Here is a 20,430-nt window from a genome sequence, read left to right as displayed (position 1 = left end):
AAAAAAAAAAAAAAAAACTGGGTTCCAGTTAGAAATTCTAGATTAACTCAATCTAGAATGGTGCCAGATTACAAATTTTAGACCAGGCACTTGTGGCTCATGTTTATAATTGTAGCTACTCAGAAAACTGGGGATCATGGTTTGAGTCAGTCCAGGCAGTCAAATCTGAGAAACTCTTATCTCCAACTAACAAGCAAAAAGCTGGAATTGGAGATGTGGCTTAAATGAGATCAGCAACTGTGAGCAAAAGGCTGAGCAAGAGTTCAAGGCTCTGAGTTTAAGCCTCAGTACTGGCTCTAGCCCCGCATGCACATGCACACGCGCGTGCGTGCGCACACACACACACACGTATCTCCATTTTTTTTTTTTTTTGGGTCTGGTCGTGGAGCCTGAACTCTGGGCCTGGGCGCTGTCCCTCAGCTCTTTAGCTCAAGACTAGCGCTCTACCACTTGAACCACAGCACCACTTCCAGCTTTTTTCTTTTTGCTTATGTGGTGCTGAGGAATCGAACCCAGGGCCTCATGCGTGCAAGGCAAGCACTCTACCACTGAGCCACCTTCCTAGCCCCACATCTCCATTTTTTAACAGGGCCTCTTGTGATCAAAGAGTTAAGTTGATTGAGTAGAATTAAGTGATATGGGCTTTCCACACTTGACAAACAAGAAAAAAAATCTGTAGATTAAATAACTATCCATGATTAAGCTACAATAGACAGCCATGATTCAAACCCAGGTCTATCTAATATTCCCATTATTAGACGCCTACTAATTTAAAGTTTAAAAATTCCAGTTATTAACACATATTATTTGGTTAATTGCACAAATGAGTTGTTTACTTTGACATCTCAGTACATGTATATATCATGCATTAATCTCTGTTCCTCTACCCTCTCCACATTTCTTTCTTCCCCTAACTCTCCTAGTAGTCCCTCTTGTAATTTCAAGTCTTTTCTTTTTTAATTTGCATATATGAGAGAAAACATGTGATACTCTTCTTTGTGTGTCTGGCTTATTTTGATAAGCCCATGATTGATCTACACATTTCCCAAGCACAACGAGTGCCGAAAAATACATGTAAAAATTGAGCCATTGTTTATAAGCTCTTGGCATTTACCAAGGATAATAACTTAGATATAAGACATTGTCCTTAAATGTTTTTTGTGAACTTTTTAAATGAAAAAACTGCTTTATCTTTGTAATCAGAGACATGTAAAGGATGGAAGGAGTAAGGAAAGAGCCAGCAGGTATATCCCTAAGGGAATTAAAACTCTTCTGCCACCCATCTTCACCACTGAAAAGAATGAGGGTTGATACTGAGACTGGCAGTCAGATGGCAGTAGGTCATGCTCTTCATCATCTTCTGTCCTGCCTTTGAGTCATAGCTCACTGACGACAAATTTGATTTGCCTTTCAGTCCACTTGCCAGGACAGAGATAACCCATTGATTGACTAACATGGCCTCTTACTGGGATTGTGAAAACACTTTTTTCCTTTCTTATTTTCTCTTTCTGTCTTGTTTTTGTCTTTGCAGCTCAGCGACATGTCCTCACATATATGGAGGATGCAGTGTGCCAACTACTAGAGAACAGGGAAGATGTTAACCAGTATGGCATTGCCAGGTTCTTCACTGAATAGTAAGTACATAGGGCAAACCCAAAAGTGATACGTGGAAGTAGGGTAGGGCATGTGAAGAATATGGTAGGATGATGATTATTATGCAGTGGCAATGAATGCTTACTTTTGGTGGGCTGCTTACGGTCTGCCTGACAGGTTTCAGAGTATGCCTTTGGTGTAGCTGGGTTGTTCAGTGATGTGGTCCCCAAGTGGGCATGTCTATCAGAGCCTAACTGCTGCCTTTTGATCTATTAAATATATTTTATTCAGTCCATCTTAGAATATTTTTTTGTCAATCTTGTGGTTTAAACTCAGGGCCTGGGCACTGACCCTGAGCTCTTTGGTTCAAGGCTAGCACTCTACCACTTTGATCCACAGCTCTACTTCTGGGTTTTGAGTGGTTAATTAGAGATAAGAGTCTCATGGGGACTTTTCTTTCCAGGCTGACTTTGAACCAAAGTAGCTAGGATCACAGGTGGGAGCTACCAGCGCTTGTCCCATCTTATAATTTTTGACTTTATCCTTTATTCAAAGTATTCACTCTGATTTCCTTTGGTTAGTGATTATTTAGTCTGATTTTTTTTTCATGGCTGATTTTTCCTCATGGAACTGTTTAGGATACAGTTCCTATGCAGTTTGTGTACTGGTGGTTTAAGAGTATTTCTAGCCAGGTGCCAGTGGCTCATGCCTGTAATCCTAGCTTATCAGGAAGCTGACATCTGAGAATCACGGTTCAAAGCCAGCCCAGGCAGGAAAGTCCATGAGACTCTTATCTCCAAAAAACCAACAGAAAACCAGAAGTGGTACTGTGGCTCAAGTGGTGGAGTGCTAGCCTTGAGCTGAAGAGCTGAGGAGCAGTGCCCAGGCCCAGAGTTCAAGCTTCATGACAAATACAAACAAATAAGTACAGAAATAAAATAAGAGAACATATACCTCCTAGAAATACTCTTTTCTTTTTTGTTTCTTTTTCTTTTTTTTGTCGGTTGTGGGTCTTGAACTCTGGGCCTCGGCGCTGTCCCTCAGTTCTTTAGCTCAAGTCTAGCACTGTACCACTTGAGCCACAGCTCCACTTTCAATTTTCTGGTGGTTTATTGGATGTAAGAGAATCATGGACTTTCCTTCCCAGGCTGGCTTTGAACCACAATCCTCAGATCTCAGCCTCCTGAATAACTAGGATTACAGGCAAGAGCCACCAGCATCTGGCCTCACAGATCTTTTTAAAAGGTCATGCTTCAGTAAAAAGTATCCAGTGGAGTATATAGGAGTCAAAATGATTGCTCCTTCAGGAATGTCATTGAACTTTTTTTTAGGTAAATGAGATCATCACTTTTAAACACCTTAGTCTTCATGGAAAGGATGTGCTAAAGAAATACAAAGCATTGCCATTATTAATAAAATGTCATCACTATGTTTACTTGGATTTTCTTTCCTTTTTTTCTGATTTATTGGAAACATTTTAAAAATGGAAGAGCAATCTTTTACAGGTTTTGTTTTAATCATGAACTAAAGTCTATCTGTCTTGAAGATAGAGTTATCCCCACCTCCTGTCTGTTCTACAGATGTTCCTTCCAGATCAGACAGCTATTCTGATATCCTTAACTTGAGTTGCTGTTAAAGGAAAATTTGACTCTCCCTAGCTCTTTTGCTGAGTGAGAGTTCTTGTAAATAAAATCTAGTGTTCTTATGGGTTGGAATTTTAGGTTCTTGGGAAAAAGAGATTTTCTGGTTGAAGAATTAGTCTTCTAAAGGAGGATGAAGTAGAGAAGGGAATCTCATGTTCTTGTTCTCATGGCTGGGCCAAAGCAAGTGAGGTGGACCAAGGAATAAAGTCTGAGATTGAATAGCCTTGCATGCTTTTACAGGACCAACAAGCCTATGGGTCAAATTTCTAGGTCATTTAATCTGTACCGGTACTCTAGAGGCTTCTTGCCAAGTGAAATATGACTCTTCTGGGGTTAATGCTTCATTCTGGCTTTAAATTTTTTTACCCTCCTACCCCCATCTTCTTTCTAAGTCTTTTCTGTGTTGTACTGGTTCCTTGGAGGTAGAGTCATTTCTTCTTTATATGTTTTCCCATCATCCCTGTTGTGTGATGCTTATTAGCATATACTACATGTCAGGTTTTCTTATATTCTTCTGTTGCTCTGTGTGTGTGTGTGTGTGTGTGTGTGTGTGTGTGTGTGTATGAGAGAGAGAGACAAATCTCCATATTTTTCCATTTAAGAAGTTGTGTAACATGCCTATTCTGGCCTGTGTAACTGATACAGAACTCAGCAGTAAGTCTTAGAATTGTTTCAAAATGCTATTGACTCTAGGTAGCTTTTTATCTACAAATATGCTGTTTGGGTGTATTGTTTTGTTTTTGTTAGTCGTGGGGCTTGAACTCAGCTGTCCCTCAGCTCTTCAGCTCAAGGCTAGTGCTCTATCACTTGAGCCAGTGTCACTTCCGTTTTCTGGTGGAGATGAGTCTCATGGATTTTCCTGCCTAGGCTGGCTTTGAACCATGATCCTCAGATCTCAGCCTCCTGAGTAGCTAGGATTACGGGTGTGAGCCACCAGCACCATCAGCATTTTTTTTTTTTGTCTTTTCTTTTTTTGGTACTTGTGACTGAACCCAGGACATTGCACTTGCTAGGCAAGTGCTTTGCCACTGAACTATAGCCCAGCCCCCAATATACTGTTAGGGAAAAAAAACACAACAAAAAACCAGATTTTTCATAGCACTGATAGAAATCTAGTTGCTAAGTAAGTTGTTTCTTGTTCTCAGGAAACAAAAATTACATAATAAGCATGAGTGGCACATACCTAACACTTCTATAACTCTGAAACATCAGATTGGCCTGAGGAAGTTGTTGAGAAGGGAAAAGTGAACCAGCATCAAAACTCCAAGAAAGATATTTTAAAGACTTAGATGTATAGCCAATGTGACAATATGAAAAGTATTAGAAGTACTTGTGATAGAATATTTTATAGTATATTTGATAGTATTTGATAGAAAGGAGACCTGAATAATAGAAGCTTCTGATTTTATTTTGTGAATTTGTTTGATCTAATGAAAATCCTTCTTTCAGGCCTCAAGTTGTAAGGACTCATAAATGAGAGAAGCATGAAATGGAAAGAAGGATGAAAAAGAGCTCTTTAATCAAGTCCTCTGTAGCCTTGGGCAGATTTCTGAAATCTGGGCCTCAGTCATCTCATCTATGAAATGGGTTTAATAAAACCTTACATGGGGGCTGGGAAGGTGGCTCAGTGGTAGAGCGCTTGCCTTGCATGCATGAGGCCCTGGGTTCGATTCCTCAGCACCACATAAGCAAAAAGAAAAAAGCCGGAAGTGGCGCTGTGGCCCAAGTGGTAGAGCGCTAGCCTTGAGCTGAAGAGCTGAGGGACAGCGCCTAGGCCCAGAGTTCAGGCCCCACAACTGGACCCCCCCAAAAAAAGCTTTAACATCAAATTTCTTTCTTATTGTTTTGATTAGAATAAGTCCACTAATTTACTCTTAGAGAGAGGAAAAATGAGATCCAAATCATGCTTATTCTTTTTTTAACTACATTTTTTTGGTCTTTTTTCTTTTTTGGTACTGGGGATCAAACCCAGGACATTGCACTTGCTAGGCAAGCACTTTGCCACTGAGCTACATTCCAGCCTCATATTCTTAAATATATCTTAATATGTATCATAATATATATCACAATATATATTCTTAAATTATATCTCCAGTGAAAATAATCCATGATCTTTAGTAAAATATGAATTCTTTTTCTTTTCAAAATTTTCTTACATAGAACTCAAAGTTCTATGAAAGATGACCTGCTTCTTGTCTACATAATATAGACCAATCAGGGTTTCAATGCTCAGTTCTAAAGTTGGCAGATACTTTAGAATTATCCTCCATCTAGCATTAAGTGATATTGTTTGGGTTCTTCCTATATCCATAGTAACAGAAGAACAGAGGCAACAAGACATACATCAGAGCCAGGCACAGTGGTTCATGCTTATAATCCTAGCCTGTAAGATCAGGAAGAATTTGATTTGAGGCCAGCCCAGGGGAAAAGGGGGTCACTAAACCCCTTCACAAACCAGTAACTGGGTATTATGGCACACACTTTTCATCCCAGCCATAAGGGAGACTAAGATTGTGAGGATGACAGTTCTAGACCAGTCTGGGCAAAATCGTCAGGAGACTACATCTCAGTGGAAGAAATTGGGCATGGTGGCATGTACCTGCCATCCTCTCTATGGCAGCAAGTATAAAGTAGAAGGATCCAAGAGCAGGTCTAGGCAAAAAGTGAGACCCTATCTCAAAATAACCAATGCAAAAAGAAGGCTGGAAATGTAGCTCAATAGTAAGAGTACCTACCTGGCTGGGCGCTGGTGGCTGAGGCCTGTAATCCTAGCTACTCAGGAGGCTGAGCTCTGAGAATTGCAGTTCAAAGCCAGCCTGGGCAGGAGAGTCCATGAGATTCTTATTTCCAATAAACCACCAGAAAACCGGAAGTAGCGCTGTGGCTCAAGTGGTAGGATGCTAGCCTTAAGCTGAAGAGCTGAGGGACAGCACCCAGATCCAGAGTTCGAGCCCCATGATCGACAAAAAAAAAAAAAAAGAGTACCTGTCTAACAAGTAAAGAGGCCTTGAATTCAGTCCCCAGTACCCAAGGAAAAAAGAAAAAATAAACAGAACAAACCAGAACTTTTCTGATCCCTTTGAACTCTACTCATAGCTTTGAATGAAGATCGACTTAAGACTTCTCGGGGCCACTCCAGCTCCATGTTTTCCCCATTTATAATTCATTTGAGCCAAAACGTGGTGTGGTGAAGTAACGGTGACTAATCCTATTATAGACTTCTTCAAAATGGGTAGTACTTCTCCCTGAAGCCAGCCCTGCCTGCCTGTTTTCCATAGTGTAGTTCTTAGCTAGAGTCAACACATTATAACAGAAAATTACTAATCTCTCATTGTTAGCATCTGGTTTCTCACAGACTCAGAAAATTGCCAGGAATAGATTTCATCTATAGTTAAAGCAATATTGTCTTCAATTACTGGCTCAGACATTTTTGTTAAGTTGTCATTTGTGATATCTATAGAGGATTCTGTGTGTGTGTGTGTGTGTGTGTGTGTGTGTGTGTGTGTGTGTGTGTGTGTGTGTGTGTGTGTGTGTGTGTGTGTGTGTGTGTGGAGAGCGAGAGAGAGACCGACAGAGACAGAGGTATACATATAGCAGAGGGAGCCATACTAGTTTTGCTCAATGTTAGCACTCTACTACTTGAGCCACAGCTTCACTTCTGGCTTTTTGGTGGTTAAAGATAAAGAGTCTCACAGACTTTCCTGACCTGGATGGTTTCCAAGATCCTTAGTTCTCAGCCCCTTGAGTAGCTAGGATTATAGGTATGAGCAACTGGTACCCAGCTGGAATCTGTTTTGAAGCTGAAAAATTGAAGATCATTGAAGACCCAAGGAACTGCCTATTAGCTTAGAATTCATCTTCTTCTTGAGTCCCTTCATGGTATGGTTACTGGAAACCATCTTAGCAGCTCTTGACCTGGTATCTGAGAAAACGATTTCACAGCCCACTGGTCCATTCATTCATTCAGAAGTCAGAGTCAAAGGTTACAAAAGTAATAACTGGGCCTGGATTCTCCTAGTCAGAAAGGACCCAATTTCCCCACTTCCTACCTTCTCTAGAGAAACTTGTCTTAAAACTGTTGAATAAGAGGAAATGAAGGAACTCCACTGTTGATATAAGAATTCTCATGACCCCATAGTCATACTGTTATTTTCATGGGAGCTGCTTTTGTAGTTTGCCTAGTATAAAACTAAAGTATAATTCTTCACACTAAAGTATCTCCCCTTAGAGAAATAACTTGATTTATATAATCTATAAATAATATAAAGGATCTTTACTTGGACTAAGTCGCCATATTCTGTCTACCTCCACTCTGATAATTCCCTGAGTACCCCTCTGGCAATGAGGTACACACACAACTCTGAATTAACAAATCTGTCATGCTATTAGCAGTACAAAATAGCTCATCTGAAGTTCAGAAACGTGACTTCATCAGCAACAGAGCAATTTAAATTTTTCTGTGCTTTTAATTTCTTCCATAATTTTCTCAGAAGTCTAGAAAGATCTATGGTGCTGGCGGCACAGGCCTGGCACAAGAACAGGAAAGAATGACACAATCTGGCACCTTAAGCAGAGGTCTTTAATGAACTGGGGTGGGGTGGCAGGATAGAAGGGAAGGAGGAAGGATAGTTAGGATCTTGGCAGCCACACAAAGGCTCTTCTTCCCTGAGAAAAGTGAAATGAAAGGCAAATGAAGCTTCCTTCTGCTATTATGATTTGCTACAATATTTGTCTCTTAGCTTCCAGCTCCTCAGCAGGTGCATCCTTACAGTTAGTGACTTGCCCACAAAACAAATTGTTTTTCAGGATCCTTCAAGAGGGGTCATAGCCAACCAATTTCCTGTCTGAGGCCAGGGCCATGATTTTTCTCTTTTAGCACAGTGGGAGCTATCTTATCAGAAAATGAGATAAGCATGGAAAATTATTTCAGGACAGGTGGGTTTCAGCATTGCTAAGTTCTGAGTTTGCAACAATACAGAATATGTTGAGAACTCCTTATGTAAAACATTGTGGTAGTATTGAATTCATATCTTTGTCATTAACTAACATCAGTAATCAATGTCTTTGTGTTATGATTTTCCAGAACTAGGTCATTGCTAGTGATGATAATACCTGTCTCATAGGATTGCTATGTAAATCAAATGAAAGGACATGTATGAAGTATCTGGCTCTATTTTAACTCATTTTTATTATGTGTCATTCCTTTGTGTGTCTGTGTTTGTGTGCTGGTACTGGGGCTTGAACTCAGGCCCTGGACACTGTCCCTTAGCTTTTTTGCTCAAGACTGGCATTCTACCACTTGAGCCACAGCTTCATTTCTGACTTTTTAGTGGTTAATTGAAAATAAGACTCTTGTGGACTTTCTTGTCTGGGTTGGATTTGAACTGTGATCCTCAGATCTCAGGCTGCTGAATAGGTAAGATTACAGGAACAAGCCACCAGTGCCAGGCTTGTCATTTTGATTTAGTTCCAAATTTCTTGGAAGATTTTGCTTCTCTTACTTTGTGGATCTCCTGGAAAATGGTAGTCTTCTTCATTTTCATCTTTAAGTGACATCAAAGTTGCAGATCTTGAGGATTTTCTATTATCTCTTGTTTCCTGCAACACTGCTTGCTTACCCTACATACTGCATTCTTCATGGAGATGAAAACATTTGGTGTTTTAATCCTGTGTGACTATTAGCCATTTAATGTTAGCTATTTTCCTTACATTTTTGTTCATTCACAGTATAACCTAAGAAAGTTTTCATGTCTTCTTTTTTCTTTCCACGTATAAGCTATTCCCTCAGGTCATGTCTGTACCTCCTTTCTTGCACTTCCTGAGATTAAAAAGTCAAGGTGTAATGGGAGACCCAAGTCAATCAAGTCAACCTAGCTTGTATCCTTCCCACTCCTCTCTTGCTCTCTGGTGATGTGCTCAGAGTAATGAAAAGCAGACCTTCTCTGTTGAGGTCATTGCTCCTCACGCTGGCAGCCTGCTCCAGGAAGCTGTTTATCTGTGCTTGCTGAGCCAAACTCCAGCCTCAGAACAGTTGGAATGTATTGAGAAACCACAGACCCCAAAGAGAGAATGTTACACAGGCAGTCCCATTCAGAGAGAGTGTTTACACTGCACAAACTGTAGTTTACTTGTATGAGGATAATTGTTTATGTGCATACTCTTGTATTTTGCCTTCTACGTAATACATATGTCCTCTCAAGAGAACTCTATTGCTCTGCCCAGATTGCCCTGAGCTTTCACATTCCATGAAAGGTACTTTGGAAAAATTGATGTAAAAGCCACCTTTTCAAGGTAGTATGGCACCGGCCAGACCCAAACTATGTAAGTGGCACACATTTATTATCAGAGCACTTGGGATTCTTTTTTTTTTTTTTTTTTGGGAACATACTGTACAGAGGGGTTACAATTACATGGGCAGGATAATGCGTACATTTCTTACCAAGCATTGCAGCCTCCTCCTTTGGTTTACCCTTCACATCCCTTCCCAGCCTCCCCCCTCCCCGGCACTTGGGATTCTTAAGTAGGAGGGATGAGAATTTAGGAGGATGAGCCTGAGTTACATATCAAGACCCTGTCTCAAAAAAAAAAATCTAACTTTAGTAAGTTAGCTTAGTTTAGTAAGTTAGCTTATTTCCTTTCCATTGTTAATGTCTTAATTACTAGGTCTTCCAACTCAGTTTCTTTTCTGTAATACCATTCTAGGCCTGATTTTTCTTTTTCTTTTTGATAGTACCAGTGAACTCCAGGCCTTGTACTCTCACTTGACTTGCCTGCTAATGGCTGGTGCTCTACTACTTGAGCCATGCCTATAGCCCAGGTTTTAGCTGGTTATTAAAGATGGAACTTTTCTGCCTAGGTTGGCTTCCAACCTTGATCCTCTAGGTCTCAGCCTCCTGAATAGCTTTAATTATAGGCATGAACCACTGGTCCCCTACCTAAATATTTTTCTTATCGCAAAATGGATTAAGTAGCATTTTAGTACTATAATTAGTATAAATATGATGTGAGTGGTACGTGGATTACCAATTTACATTTAACAAATGCCTCTTGAAGGCCTACAACATACTGGAGAATAGATAACTAAACAAATAAATTAGTAAGGTAATTTTAGAAGGTAAAAAATTCTATTAAGGGACTGAGAAGGTGGCTCAGTGGTAGAGAGCTTGCCTTGCATGCATGAGGCCCTGGGTTCAATTCCTCAGCACCGCATAAGCAGAAAAAAAAAAAAGCCGAAAGTGGCGCTATGGCTCAAGTGGTAGCGTGCTAGCCTTGAGCTGAAGAGCTGAGGGACAATGCCCAGGCCCAGAGTTCAGGCCCCATGACCGGACCCAAAAAAAAAAATTCTATTAAGAAGTTAAGGGGAGGAAGACTGGGAATGTGGCTCAGTGGTAGAGTACTTGGCTAGCATGCATGAAACCCTGGATTTGATTCCTCAGTACCACGTATGCAGAAAAAGCCAGAAGTGGTGCTGTGGCTCAAGTGGTAGAGTACTAGCTTTGAGTAAAAGTAATTCAGGGACAGTGCCCATGCCCTGAGTTCAAGCCCCAGGACTGGCCAAAAAAAAAGAAGTTAAGGGGAGGATATTTGGACACTGAGTGACAGCGGAAGCCAAAGAAGACCTCATTAAGGCCTTCTGTTGCTGTTGCTGCTTTTGATACTTACTTGAAGAAAAAGATGGCTCTTTAAAAAGTATATTTTTCAGCCATGTGCCGATGGTGCACATCTGTAATTCCAACAACTCAATAGGTTGAGATATGAGGATCACAGTTGAGAGCCAGCGCTGACAAACAAATCTGCCAGACTCTTATGTTCACTTAACTAGCAAAAAGCCAGAAGTGGACGTGTGGCTCAAATGGTGCAGTACCAGCTGTGAATGAAAAAAAACAAACAAGCATGTGAGACCCTGTGGTCAAGCTCCAGTACTGGCACTCAAAAAAGAAGAAAGAATATTCTTGATTAAAATAATGGAAAAAAGATAAGGAAGAGGAAAGAGATTTTTTTTTTTTTGGTCCGGTCGTGGGGCCTGAACTCTGGGCCTGGGTGCTGTCCCTCAGCTCTTCAGCTCAAGGCTAGCGCTCTACCACTTGAGCCACAGCGTCACTTCCAGCTTTTTTTCCTGCTTCTGTGGTGCTGAGGAATTGAACCCAGGGCCTCATGCATGCAAGGCAAGCACTCTACCACTTAGCCACCTTCCCAGCCTGAAAGAGATGTTATAGTCTATAGATATATTAGGAAAGGAAAAGATGGAGGAAAAAACTTGAATTAGCAATTCATTCACTTCTTAAATAATTTGTGACTGTTCACGTCTATGTCAAGGATATGATGGTGATAGAGTTGGTTGACAGATATGACTGCATTCCTTGTCTCCCTCCCTCCCATATTAACACATGTTTTAAAACAATGTGTTCACTCTAGGCTTGGTGTGTGAGCATCCACCTATTTTTCTCCCTAGGAATCCCAATCCTCTTTTTAGTCAGTAAAACTCTAATTTGGTAGAGATCACTCCGTACCCTGTTAACCACTCACTGGAGCAAGCAAGTGTTGGAGATCCTGTGTGTTTTTTCTTTAGTTGTAAATTCCATCAAGCTAGCCCATTAACTGCAGTGGATGGGAACTAGAGAGCTATTCATCTGACAATTGGCAAAGGATAGTAGAGAAAAGAAAAATCTCTTTCTGGTATTTTTGTGTAGGAATTTGGGGATGCAGAGTTTAGTTATAAACAGCTAGATTAATATGTTTAAAAACCATGGTCAGTCTTAAATCATTCTTTGTTTTGTAACATACTAACAAGGTCCTAGAGATAGCTAAACCAGTGGTTGGGAAATTCTTTTGTGGATTAAAGATCTTCTAAAAGCATTACTCACGAATGTTCAGGATGATCAGTTGGCAAACAAGAGTTAGCTAATACAGAAAGACATCCTAAGTCTGTTACCCTTCTCTATATGAAGGAGGGATGTAGTTTGTAGGAGTGGGTTCTTTGAGGTGCATGGCCTTTGTTTTGCAACATTTTTCTATATAAAAAAATATCACATCTGAATGCAAGAACATTTAATGGCACTAGTTGATAATCATCAGGCAATTTCCATATTGACATGTTAGGCTGTTTAAAAACAGAAAGGACAGCTGTTTGTCAGCTGCGTCATTTCTGATAAGACTTTACTAGTTTGCTTCCTACTTACTACTTTGTTTATTCTTGATGACCATGGGAGAAATTAACTACTATATTGGTTCTAGCCAAATGTTTGTCATTATTGGCCCTGAAGTCACTTGGAGACCAAAGAGCACCTGGTCATCTGGAGGACTCTCTCATCAGTGATTGATGCCCATCTCTCCAGTCTCCCCAAACTGCTCTTCTATTTTTTTTCTGAAGTACCTTCAAGCATTTCTGCATGGTTACTCATTTTCTTCTACTATACCTCCTCCTCTTGCTTTACTGAATTTCCCAGCACACAACTCTTAAGAGGGAGCTTTATTTCAGAGTAGAAAGGGGCCCCCATATGTGGCCTATTATATCCATATCAACTTGCTTACCCTTTTCAAACAGCTATTGTCTTTTAATAGGGTCCTGCCTGGCAGGGGTAGTCCTTAATTCCTGCCATATAAGAATGAGCAGCTTGAGTTACAGCAAGCTGTGGTTCTGTGCTCTGATCAAAAGGCCTCTGTTGTTTTTTAAGTTTTTCCACCTCCCTCTCTCTCTCTTTCTATATCCTAGGCTAATAATTCAGCACAGTAAGGTCATTACAGGCTTTGAATTGAGAGCTGAGAGTGTTAAATTACTGACCTAGAATAAAAGAGATCTGGGGGGCTCTCAAGAAAGATAAAGGGATTCTGGCCAGTAAAGTGCAAGCCCAGCAACCCTAGTTCTTAATAATATTATTTTTTTAATCCTCTCTGTCTCCAGAAGTCTTTTCTGGGACAAGGGAAGATCCTCTTGCCAGAGAAACTGGCTAGGAACGGAGTGACATCTTCTGAGTGTTGTATCCCAGGTGCTGGCAGCATGTGGGCACCCTTTTAGCTGTCTCTTATTGGCCCTCTTCTTTAGCAATTTTTCATTCTCTTCTACCTTGTTCTTGTCTTAGTTTGTTCCTGATACTGTATCAGAATACTACATAATGGGTAAATATAAACCATGGAAGGTTTTTGGCTTACAGTTCTGGAGGCTGGGAAGTTCAAGACTAAGTGGCCAAATCTGATGATGGCTGCATCATACATAATATGACTGAAAGCATCATGTGGTGAATGGGTATGAGAGAGACAGCAAGAGAAAGAAGAGAAGGAAGTTGACATTCTCTTTTTTCTTTCTTGTCTTTTTCTCCTTAATTTTGTCTGTGCTATATTCATGTATGTTGAACCATCCTTGCATCCCTGGAATGAAATAACTTGGTCATCTTTTTCTTTAAGGTGTGTGTGTGTGTGTGTGTGTGTTTGTGTGTTTTGGGGGGTACTTGAACTCAGGGTCTAGACACTGTCCCTGAGTTTTTTGCTCAAAGCTGGCACTACTTGAGCTACAGATTCACCTCCAGCTTTTTTTGGCAGTTAATTAGAGATATGAATCTCATGGACTTTGCTACTTGGCTGGCTTGGAACCATGATCCTCAGATCTCATCTCTTGAGTAGCTAGGATTACAGGCATGAAGCACAGTCACCGATTTTAGTGCTGGGAATTAAATATAGGACCTTGTACATGCTAGCAAGTGTTTTACTTCAGCCCTAAAGAATGAGGTTTCAGTCTGCATTTTCATTAAGATTTATTGTCTATAGTTACTTTGTGATTTTTGATAAGTCACAAAAATGTATTGAGAAATGTCCTTTAAAAGTTGTTAAATAGTCAGATGACACCAAATAAATCATTAGAAAAATGCTCATATTCTAAAATAAACCAATACTAAGAAGGTCAATGCCACAGAGTGTTATGAATTAATGCAAAACTTCCCCTGACAAACAGGTGTTCAGGCAACAGCTAAACCCTTTCCTAAATTTATGGTCGTCTCTTAAATTTTCTTGGAACAACTCCCAAGATCTTTAGAAATTTTATAGCACCTCTTTTTTTCTCTTGTCTTCAACCAAATAACACATTAGATTCTCATCTGCTTATAAGTCTTCGGTACAAGAACTACCTATCTATCTGCCTACCTACCTATCCTATCTAGAGTTCTTTATTAATGATGTGTGTGTGTGTGTGTGTGTGTGTGTGTGTGTGAATACTGGTGGTGTTTCAAAACAAGCTTTTGTAGTTGTTCAGCTTGTTTTCTGGGTTGGCACTCTATCACTTGAGCCATACCTCCAGCTGAGTTTTTTGCTGGTTATTTTGGAGATGGAGTCTCTGGGACTTTCTGCTAGGGCTGGCTTCAAACTATGATCCTCTGGATCTCAGCCTCCTGAGTAGGTAGCATTATAGGTGTGAACCACCAGTGCCGGGCTACTTATGTGTGTTTAGAAATAAAATTCTCTTTTGGAATAAGAAAATAAACAAATGAAGTTGAAATCTAAGCAGGGTGCCCATGGCTCATGCCTGTAATCCTAGCTTCTCAGGAGGCTGAGATCTGAAGATATTGAGGTTCAAAGCCAGCTGGGGCAGGAAAGTCTGTGAGACTCTTATCTCCAATTTACCATCTGAAAACTGGAAGTGGCATTGTGGCTCAAAGTGGTAGAGTAGAAGAGCTCAGGGACAGCACTTAGGCCCTGAGTTCAAGCCCCATGACCTACCAAAAAAAAAAAAAGGAAGAAAGAAATTGAAATCTAAAGAGTTAGTAAGAAAATTGAAAGGATTTTTATAAGGTATTGGGAAGAAATTGATTTTTCCCCCTAAAGCAGTACTCTTAGGGGTTCTAAATGCAGTGAATTTAAACTTGGAAAAGTAAAACAACAACCACAACAAAAAATTCTTAATTAAAGTCAGTAAGGTAAGTACTTGAAAGATACACATAGATTTCCTAGTAGCTTTAGAAGATAAATAAAGATGGCTAATGGAAGAAAGTGAATTTGTTTTCTGAAATATAATCTGGAGATAACAAGCAAAATGAGGAAGTGGCACAGTGGCTTAAGTGATGCAGCACTTGCCTTGGGTACAAGTCCGCTCAGGGACAATGCCCTGAGTTCAAGCCCCAAAACTGGCAAAAACAGAACAAAACAATAACCTACTTTGGGCTAGGATATAGCTTAGTAGCAAAGTGCTTGCCTAATAAGTGCGATATCTTGGGCTCAATGCCCAGTACACCCCCCCCAAAAAAAAAAAACCACCAAAAAGGAAAAACACCAAAAAACAAAAAGAAGCAAAATGACTGTGGAAGTAACAGTAGTAAAGTAACACAGGCCATGTTGAAATGATTACTGTTATGATGTGGAGGACTCGGAAGGAAAGAGTCCTTGTTCCAAACCTCCTTCACTTCTTGACATTTTTGAGTTATGATCAAGTCTGAGAAGACTACACCTGTTCCTAACACTTTTGCTTGAAGAATTTTTTGCCTACTTCTTGTCATTTTGTGTTGTTTTGTTTTTTTAGTTTTTTTAAATAATTTTTTAAATTGAAACTAGGTGATTACATAAATTTCACAGTATTGTGGAATAGTGACACTTAAAGTCACAAACACAATTCCTGTCATTTTGAATAAGAGTAAAGAATGATGGTTTGAGAATTCTTTACTAGATTTTAAACCTAGAGAATTGATAAATTGAATAGTTCCAGTGAGGCAGTATTGAGGAAGAGTGTGTAACATAAAAGGTACCCATAAAAAATATTAATGGGGGCCTAGAGGTGTGACTCAGTTGGTAAAGCACTAACCACTGAGTGAAAGCAGCAGGTACCAAGTTTGAGTCCTGGTCTCAGACCCCCCAAAAAAAGCAAAAAGCAAAAGAAAAGAAATAACCATCCTTTTGGGGTTGGAAGCGTGGCCAACTTGGTAGAGCACTAGTCAATGAGCAAAAGTGACAGGTATGGAGTCCTAGCCCCAGTCTCTCAGACCTAGAAAAAATACTGAGAACCTTTTTGAGGATCCCAGTGAGAATAAAAGCTGTACGTACATACAAAATAAAATTTACCTTAAAATATTTAGGGTATGGTGGCACATGCCTGTAATTAATTCCAGCAGTCAGGAGGCTAAGGCAGGAGGATCCTCAGTTTGAATCTGGAATAGCAGCCTGGTCTACATAGTCAGAACCTATCTTCAAGCTTCCGGAGAGGGGGAGAAATTTTAGGGGACGGGGATATAGTTTAGTGAAAGTACTTATCTTGAGACCCTGAGTTCAGTCTCTTGCACAGAAAAAAAAAAGTTGTAGTACAACACAAAGAAAAAGCAAACAGTGGGAAAAACCAAGAAAGAAAATAGTATTGAGTTGAAAAAAAAAAAAAAAGAAGATAAGAAATCAGAGGACAATATGTTACCTGCCAGGAAAACAGACAGAAGCTATGTGAGAGCTAGTAAGGAAAATCATCTGATAGGGAGGGAAGGGCAGGATGTGCAGGGGACGAGGGGAGCCCCACCCACTTGCATACAAGGTGAGCCAGGTGACAGAAGGGATGTAAATATGGAAAGATAGAGCTAAGAGAAAGAAAGAACAGGTAACAGTTTTGTATGCCATGTAAGAAAGAAGCCAGACATATATAACAGAGGGTAAGCTGTAACCAACTATTGTAACATTCTAAGTCTTTGTCCAGAAACTTTTCCAACAGAGCTAACTGGTAATTCTCCAGAGAAACCATGCAAACAGGATTATTCTGGGTTTCAAGTGAAATTAGGCAAGCTCCCAGAAGAACTGTGACCATGAGCTCTACTTTGAGGCCTTGAGGAAGGCCTCAGGAACCTTGTAGGAAAGAGACAAATGAGAGATTTATAGCAACTTAAAAAAATAGTATATGAAAAGCATCTCTACATTACTACCCTGACTTTTTATAATTTAAATTTCTAACATACTCTAAAGAGCGTGGATGCAGTCACCCTTTCCCAGTGCTTTGTGCTTTCATTCCTCACCCTGAAGTGCAGCTTTCCCCATCTACTGGCTTTAGTAAATCAGCCTTGTAAGAAGAATGCTTCTTTGCACATGGAGTGGATGGTACTGAATCACCTTACTTCTCTACTGTTCTCAGTGGATAAGGAGCCACTGAGAGGTTACCATTGCATGCCAGGCTTTTCAGCAATAACTTTGAAGTTTGTGGGCTTCAGAAGGTGTTTGAATCCATTGTATGCTGTAGAAGGGTTTTGACGAAATTATAAACAAAGACTTAGTTGGGAAATTTACTTTCAGAGAAGCAGCATTGGGTCTCTTTTCCAACCTTCTTGAGCATAATTTGCTTGGTGATCAACCTGTCTGGAAACATTCACCTCTGCCTTTAGCAACAGCTCAGCTTGGGCCGAGACTATTCCATTTCTATTTTAGGAAGAGTCTTTCTGGGCTGGCGAGTACTTGGTAAAGTGACTGAGGAAAGAAGTAGCACTGTTCTCGGTACTTTGCAGCCTCCACACTGTCAGGATGCAAGCAGCTAGCTATCTCATGAGTTCTCTTTATAATGCCATGAAATCTGATTCCAGTGATTATATAGTCAGAAAAAAAAACAACTCTTGCATGAAGCATCAGTGTATGAGGCTAATATTAGAGTAAACTGATAGCTGATTTGGGATTTTATTTATTTATTTTTTGCTGTTGCAGAAATTGCAAATCCTGTCTACCACAGTAGCAGCTAAGTTCTCACCAATTGGTTTATCTATTCCTTGATAGAGAGTAAAGACTATTAAGGCCCTGTTGGATGTCTTCCTAAATCTGGGGGTATTTTTTTAAGACGACAAAGATCTTAAATATTTACTGTAATTAAGCCAGTACTCATAAAGAGGAAAAGAAGATGATTCTGAATGCTCACTGTAGAATGGACTCTATTTTCAAAACCACTGTTACTTATTTCTTTATGGCCAACAGAGAACTTGCCATTAACATTTCACAGTTCACCTGATGTGTATCAGTGGACAGAAGCTCATATATTACAATCTCACTTTGTAAAATTTCTCTTTGGATACAGGATCATATTGCCCACTTTTTCCTATAGTAAGTGTATTGTATGTTTGAGCAACAACAACAACAAAAAAGATAGGTAACAATAGTGTAGTAGAGAAGTAAGAGTTCTTAGAAGTGCTACATTAAACTTTTATGTATAAATTTCTCATAGCACCTTGTGATGATTTGGAGAAATTGGGGCCCTCATGCATTGTTCATGAGAAAGTAAAATGGTAAAGCCGCTCTGGAAATGAGTTTGGTCCTTCCTTCCTTCCTTCCTTCCTTCCTTCTTTCTTTCTTTCTTTCTTTCTTTCTTTCTTTCTTTCTTTCTTTCTTTCTTTCTTTCTTTCTTTCTTTCTTTCTTTCTTTCCCTCCCTCCCTCCTTTCTTCCTACCTTCCTTCCTTTGTTTTTTTGGTTGTAGGGCTTGAACTCTGGGCCTGGGTACTGTCTCTGAGCTCTTCAGCTCAAGGCTAATGCTCTACTGCTTGAGCCACAGCACCACTTCTGGTTTTCTGGTGGTCTATTGGAGATAAGTCTTACGGACTTTCCTGCCTGGGCTGGCTTTGAACCATGATCCTCAGATCTCAGCCTCCTTAGTAGCTAGGATTACAGGAGTGAACTACCATCACCTGGCTGGTGATTTCCTAAAAGGATAAGCATAGAACTACCACATGACCTGGCAGCTGCATTTCTAGGAATATAGGAAAAGGAAGAAAAAAAAAGGAAAACAGAGACTAGAAGAGATGCTTATGCATCAATGGAGCAGCACTATTCACAGTATCCAAAAGGCAGAAGTATCCCATTTATATATCAACAAATAAATGAATAAACAAAACGTAGTATGTTCTTACAATGGAATATTATCAATCCTTGAAAAAAATTTAATATACATTACAAGATGTGGACCCTAAAATATCCTTAGTAAAATAAGCCATTCAAATATTATGATTCTACTGGTACGAAGTAAAATAGGTAAATTTGGTTGTTTTTGTTTGTTTTTTGGGGGAGTGTGTGTGTGTGTCTGTGTGTGTGTGTGTCTGTGTGTGTGCCAGTCCTGGGTCTTGAACTCAGAGCCTGAGTGCCAGCACTCTGCCACTTGAGCTACAGTTCTACTTCTGGCTTTTTGGTAGTTAATTGGAGATAGGAGTCTCCTGGGCTTTCCTGTCCAGGCTCACTTCGAACCTCGATCCTCAGATATCAGTCTCTTGAGTAGCTAGGATTACAGGTGTGAGCCACCAGTACCTAGCTCCAAAAATTTTTTTTGTCGGTCATGGGGCTTGAACTTTGGGCTTGAGCGCTCTCCCTTCAGCTCAAGGAGAGCACTCTACCATCCGAGCTACAGCACTACTTACGGTTTTCTGGTGGTTTATTGGAAATAAGAGTTTCACAGATTTTCCTGCCAGGGCTGGCTTTGAACCACGATCCTCATATCTCAGCCTCCTGAGTAGCTAGGGTTATAGGCGTGAGCCACTAGTGCCTGGCTGAAAAATAATTTTTTTTTGTTTTTTTAATTAATTAATTTATTTATTTTATTGTAAAGATACTATACAGAGGGTTACAGTTACATGAGTGAGGTAATGAGTACACTTCCTCTTGAACATTGTTACCCCCTCCATTGTTTTCCCCCTACCATCCCCTCCCTCCCTCCCTTCCCCGAGGTTCTTTTTTTTTTTTTTTTTGATTGTGATTAAGTGATTACATAATTTCCGGAAATTCACAGTATTGTGAATTTAAAGTCACAAGTTCATTCTAACTTTCCTGGAGCAAATTGTCTATCACAGTCTGTAACATGTAACGGTGTTCACATGTTATATACCATATATGTGATCAGCAGCATGGGGATATTTAGTAGTGGTTCAACCAGATGAGTGGAAGTTCTTTGTTTCTTAAGTCGTGTTAGTTTTGTTGTATCGCCTAACATTTTGGATTTAGCATCTGCTTATCAGGGAGACCATGTACCGTTTGTCTCTTCCTTCTTGGCTTACCTCGCTCAACATGATTCCTTCTAGAAAAATAAATTTTTTAAAAGAAAAACCGCTAGGCTGGTGGCACCTAGCAATTTTTATTTTTTAAAATATTATTGTTAAGTAGTTGTACAAAGAGGTTACAGTTGTGTAAATCAGATTATGAATACAATGCTTCTTCTTTTTTTTTTTGTCGGTTGTGGGGCTTGAACTCTGGGCCTGGGCGCTGTCCCTCAGCTCTTCAGCT

General features: G+C 40.0%; 1 protein-coding gene across 2 annotated transcripts in view; it reads left to right on the top strand.

The window, feature by feature from the left end:
• The window catches only part of LOC105996061 (chromosome unknown open reading frame, human C11orf49), a 158,964-nt gene that overhangs the window by 36,994 nt on the left and 101,540 nt on the right, over positions 1–20,430 (top strand). For both annotated transcript variants that reach the window (XM_013030017.1, XM_013030016.1), the window contains exon 2: positions 1,532–1,634. In XM_013030017.1, the coding sequence (XP_012885471.1) occupies positions 1,532–1,634 (103 nt within the window). The remainder of the gene's footprint in view (positions 1–1,531; positions 1,635–20,430) is intronic.

This window comes from Dipodomys ordii, unplaced genomic scaffold (assembly GCF_000151885.1).
Source record: "Dipodomys ordii isolate 6190 unplaced genomic scaffold, Dord_2.0 Scaffold125, whole genome shotgun sequence".
Lineage (NCBI taxonomy): Eukaryota > Metazoa > Chordata > Mammalia > Rodentia > Heteromyidae > Dipodomys > Dipodomys ordii.
The sequence above is the reverse complement of the archived record's forward strand: the minus strand, read 5'-3'. Positions and strand labels throughout refer to the sequence as shown.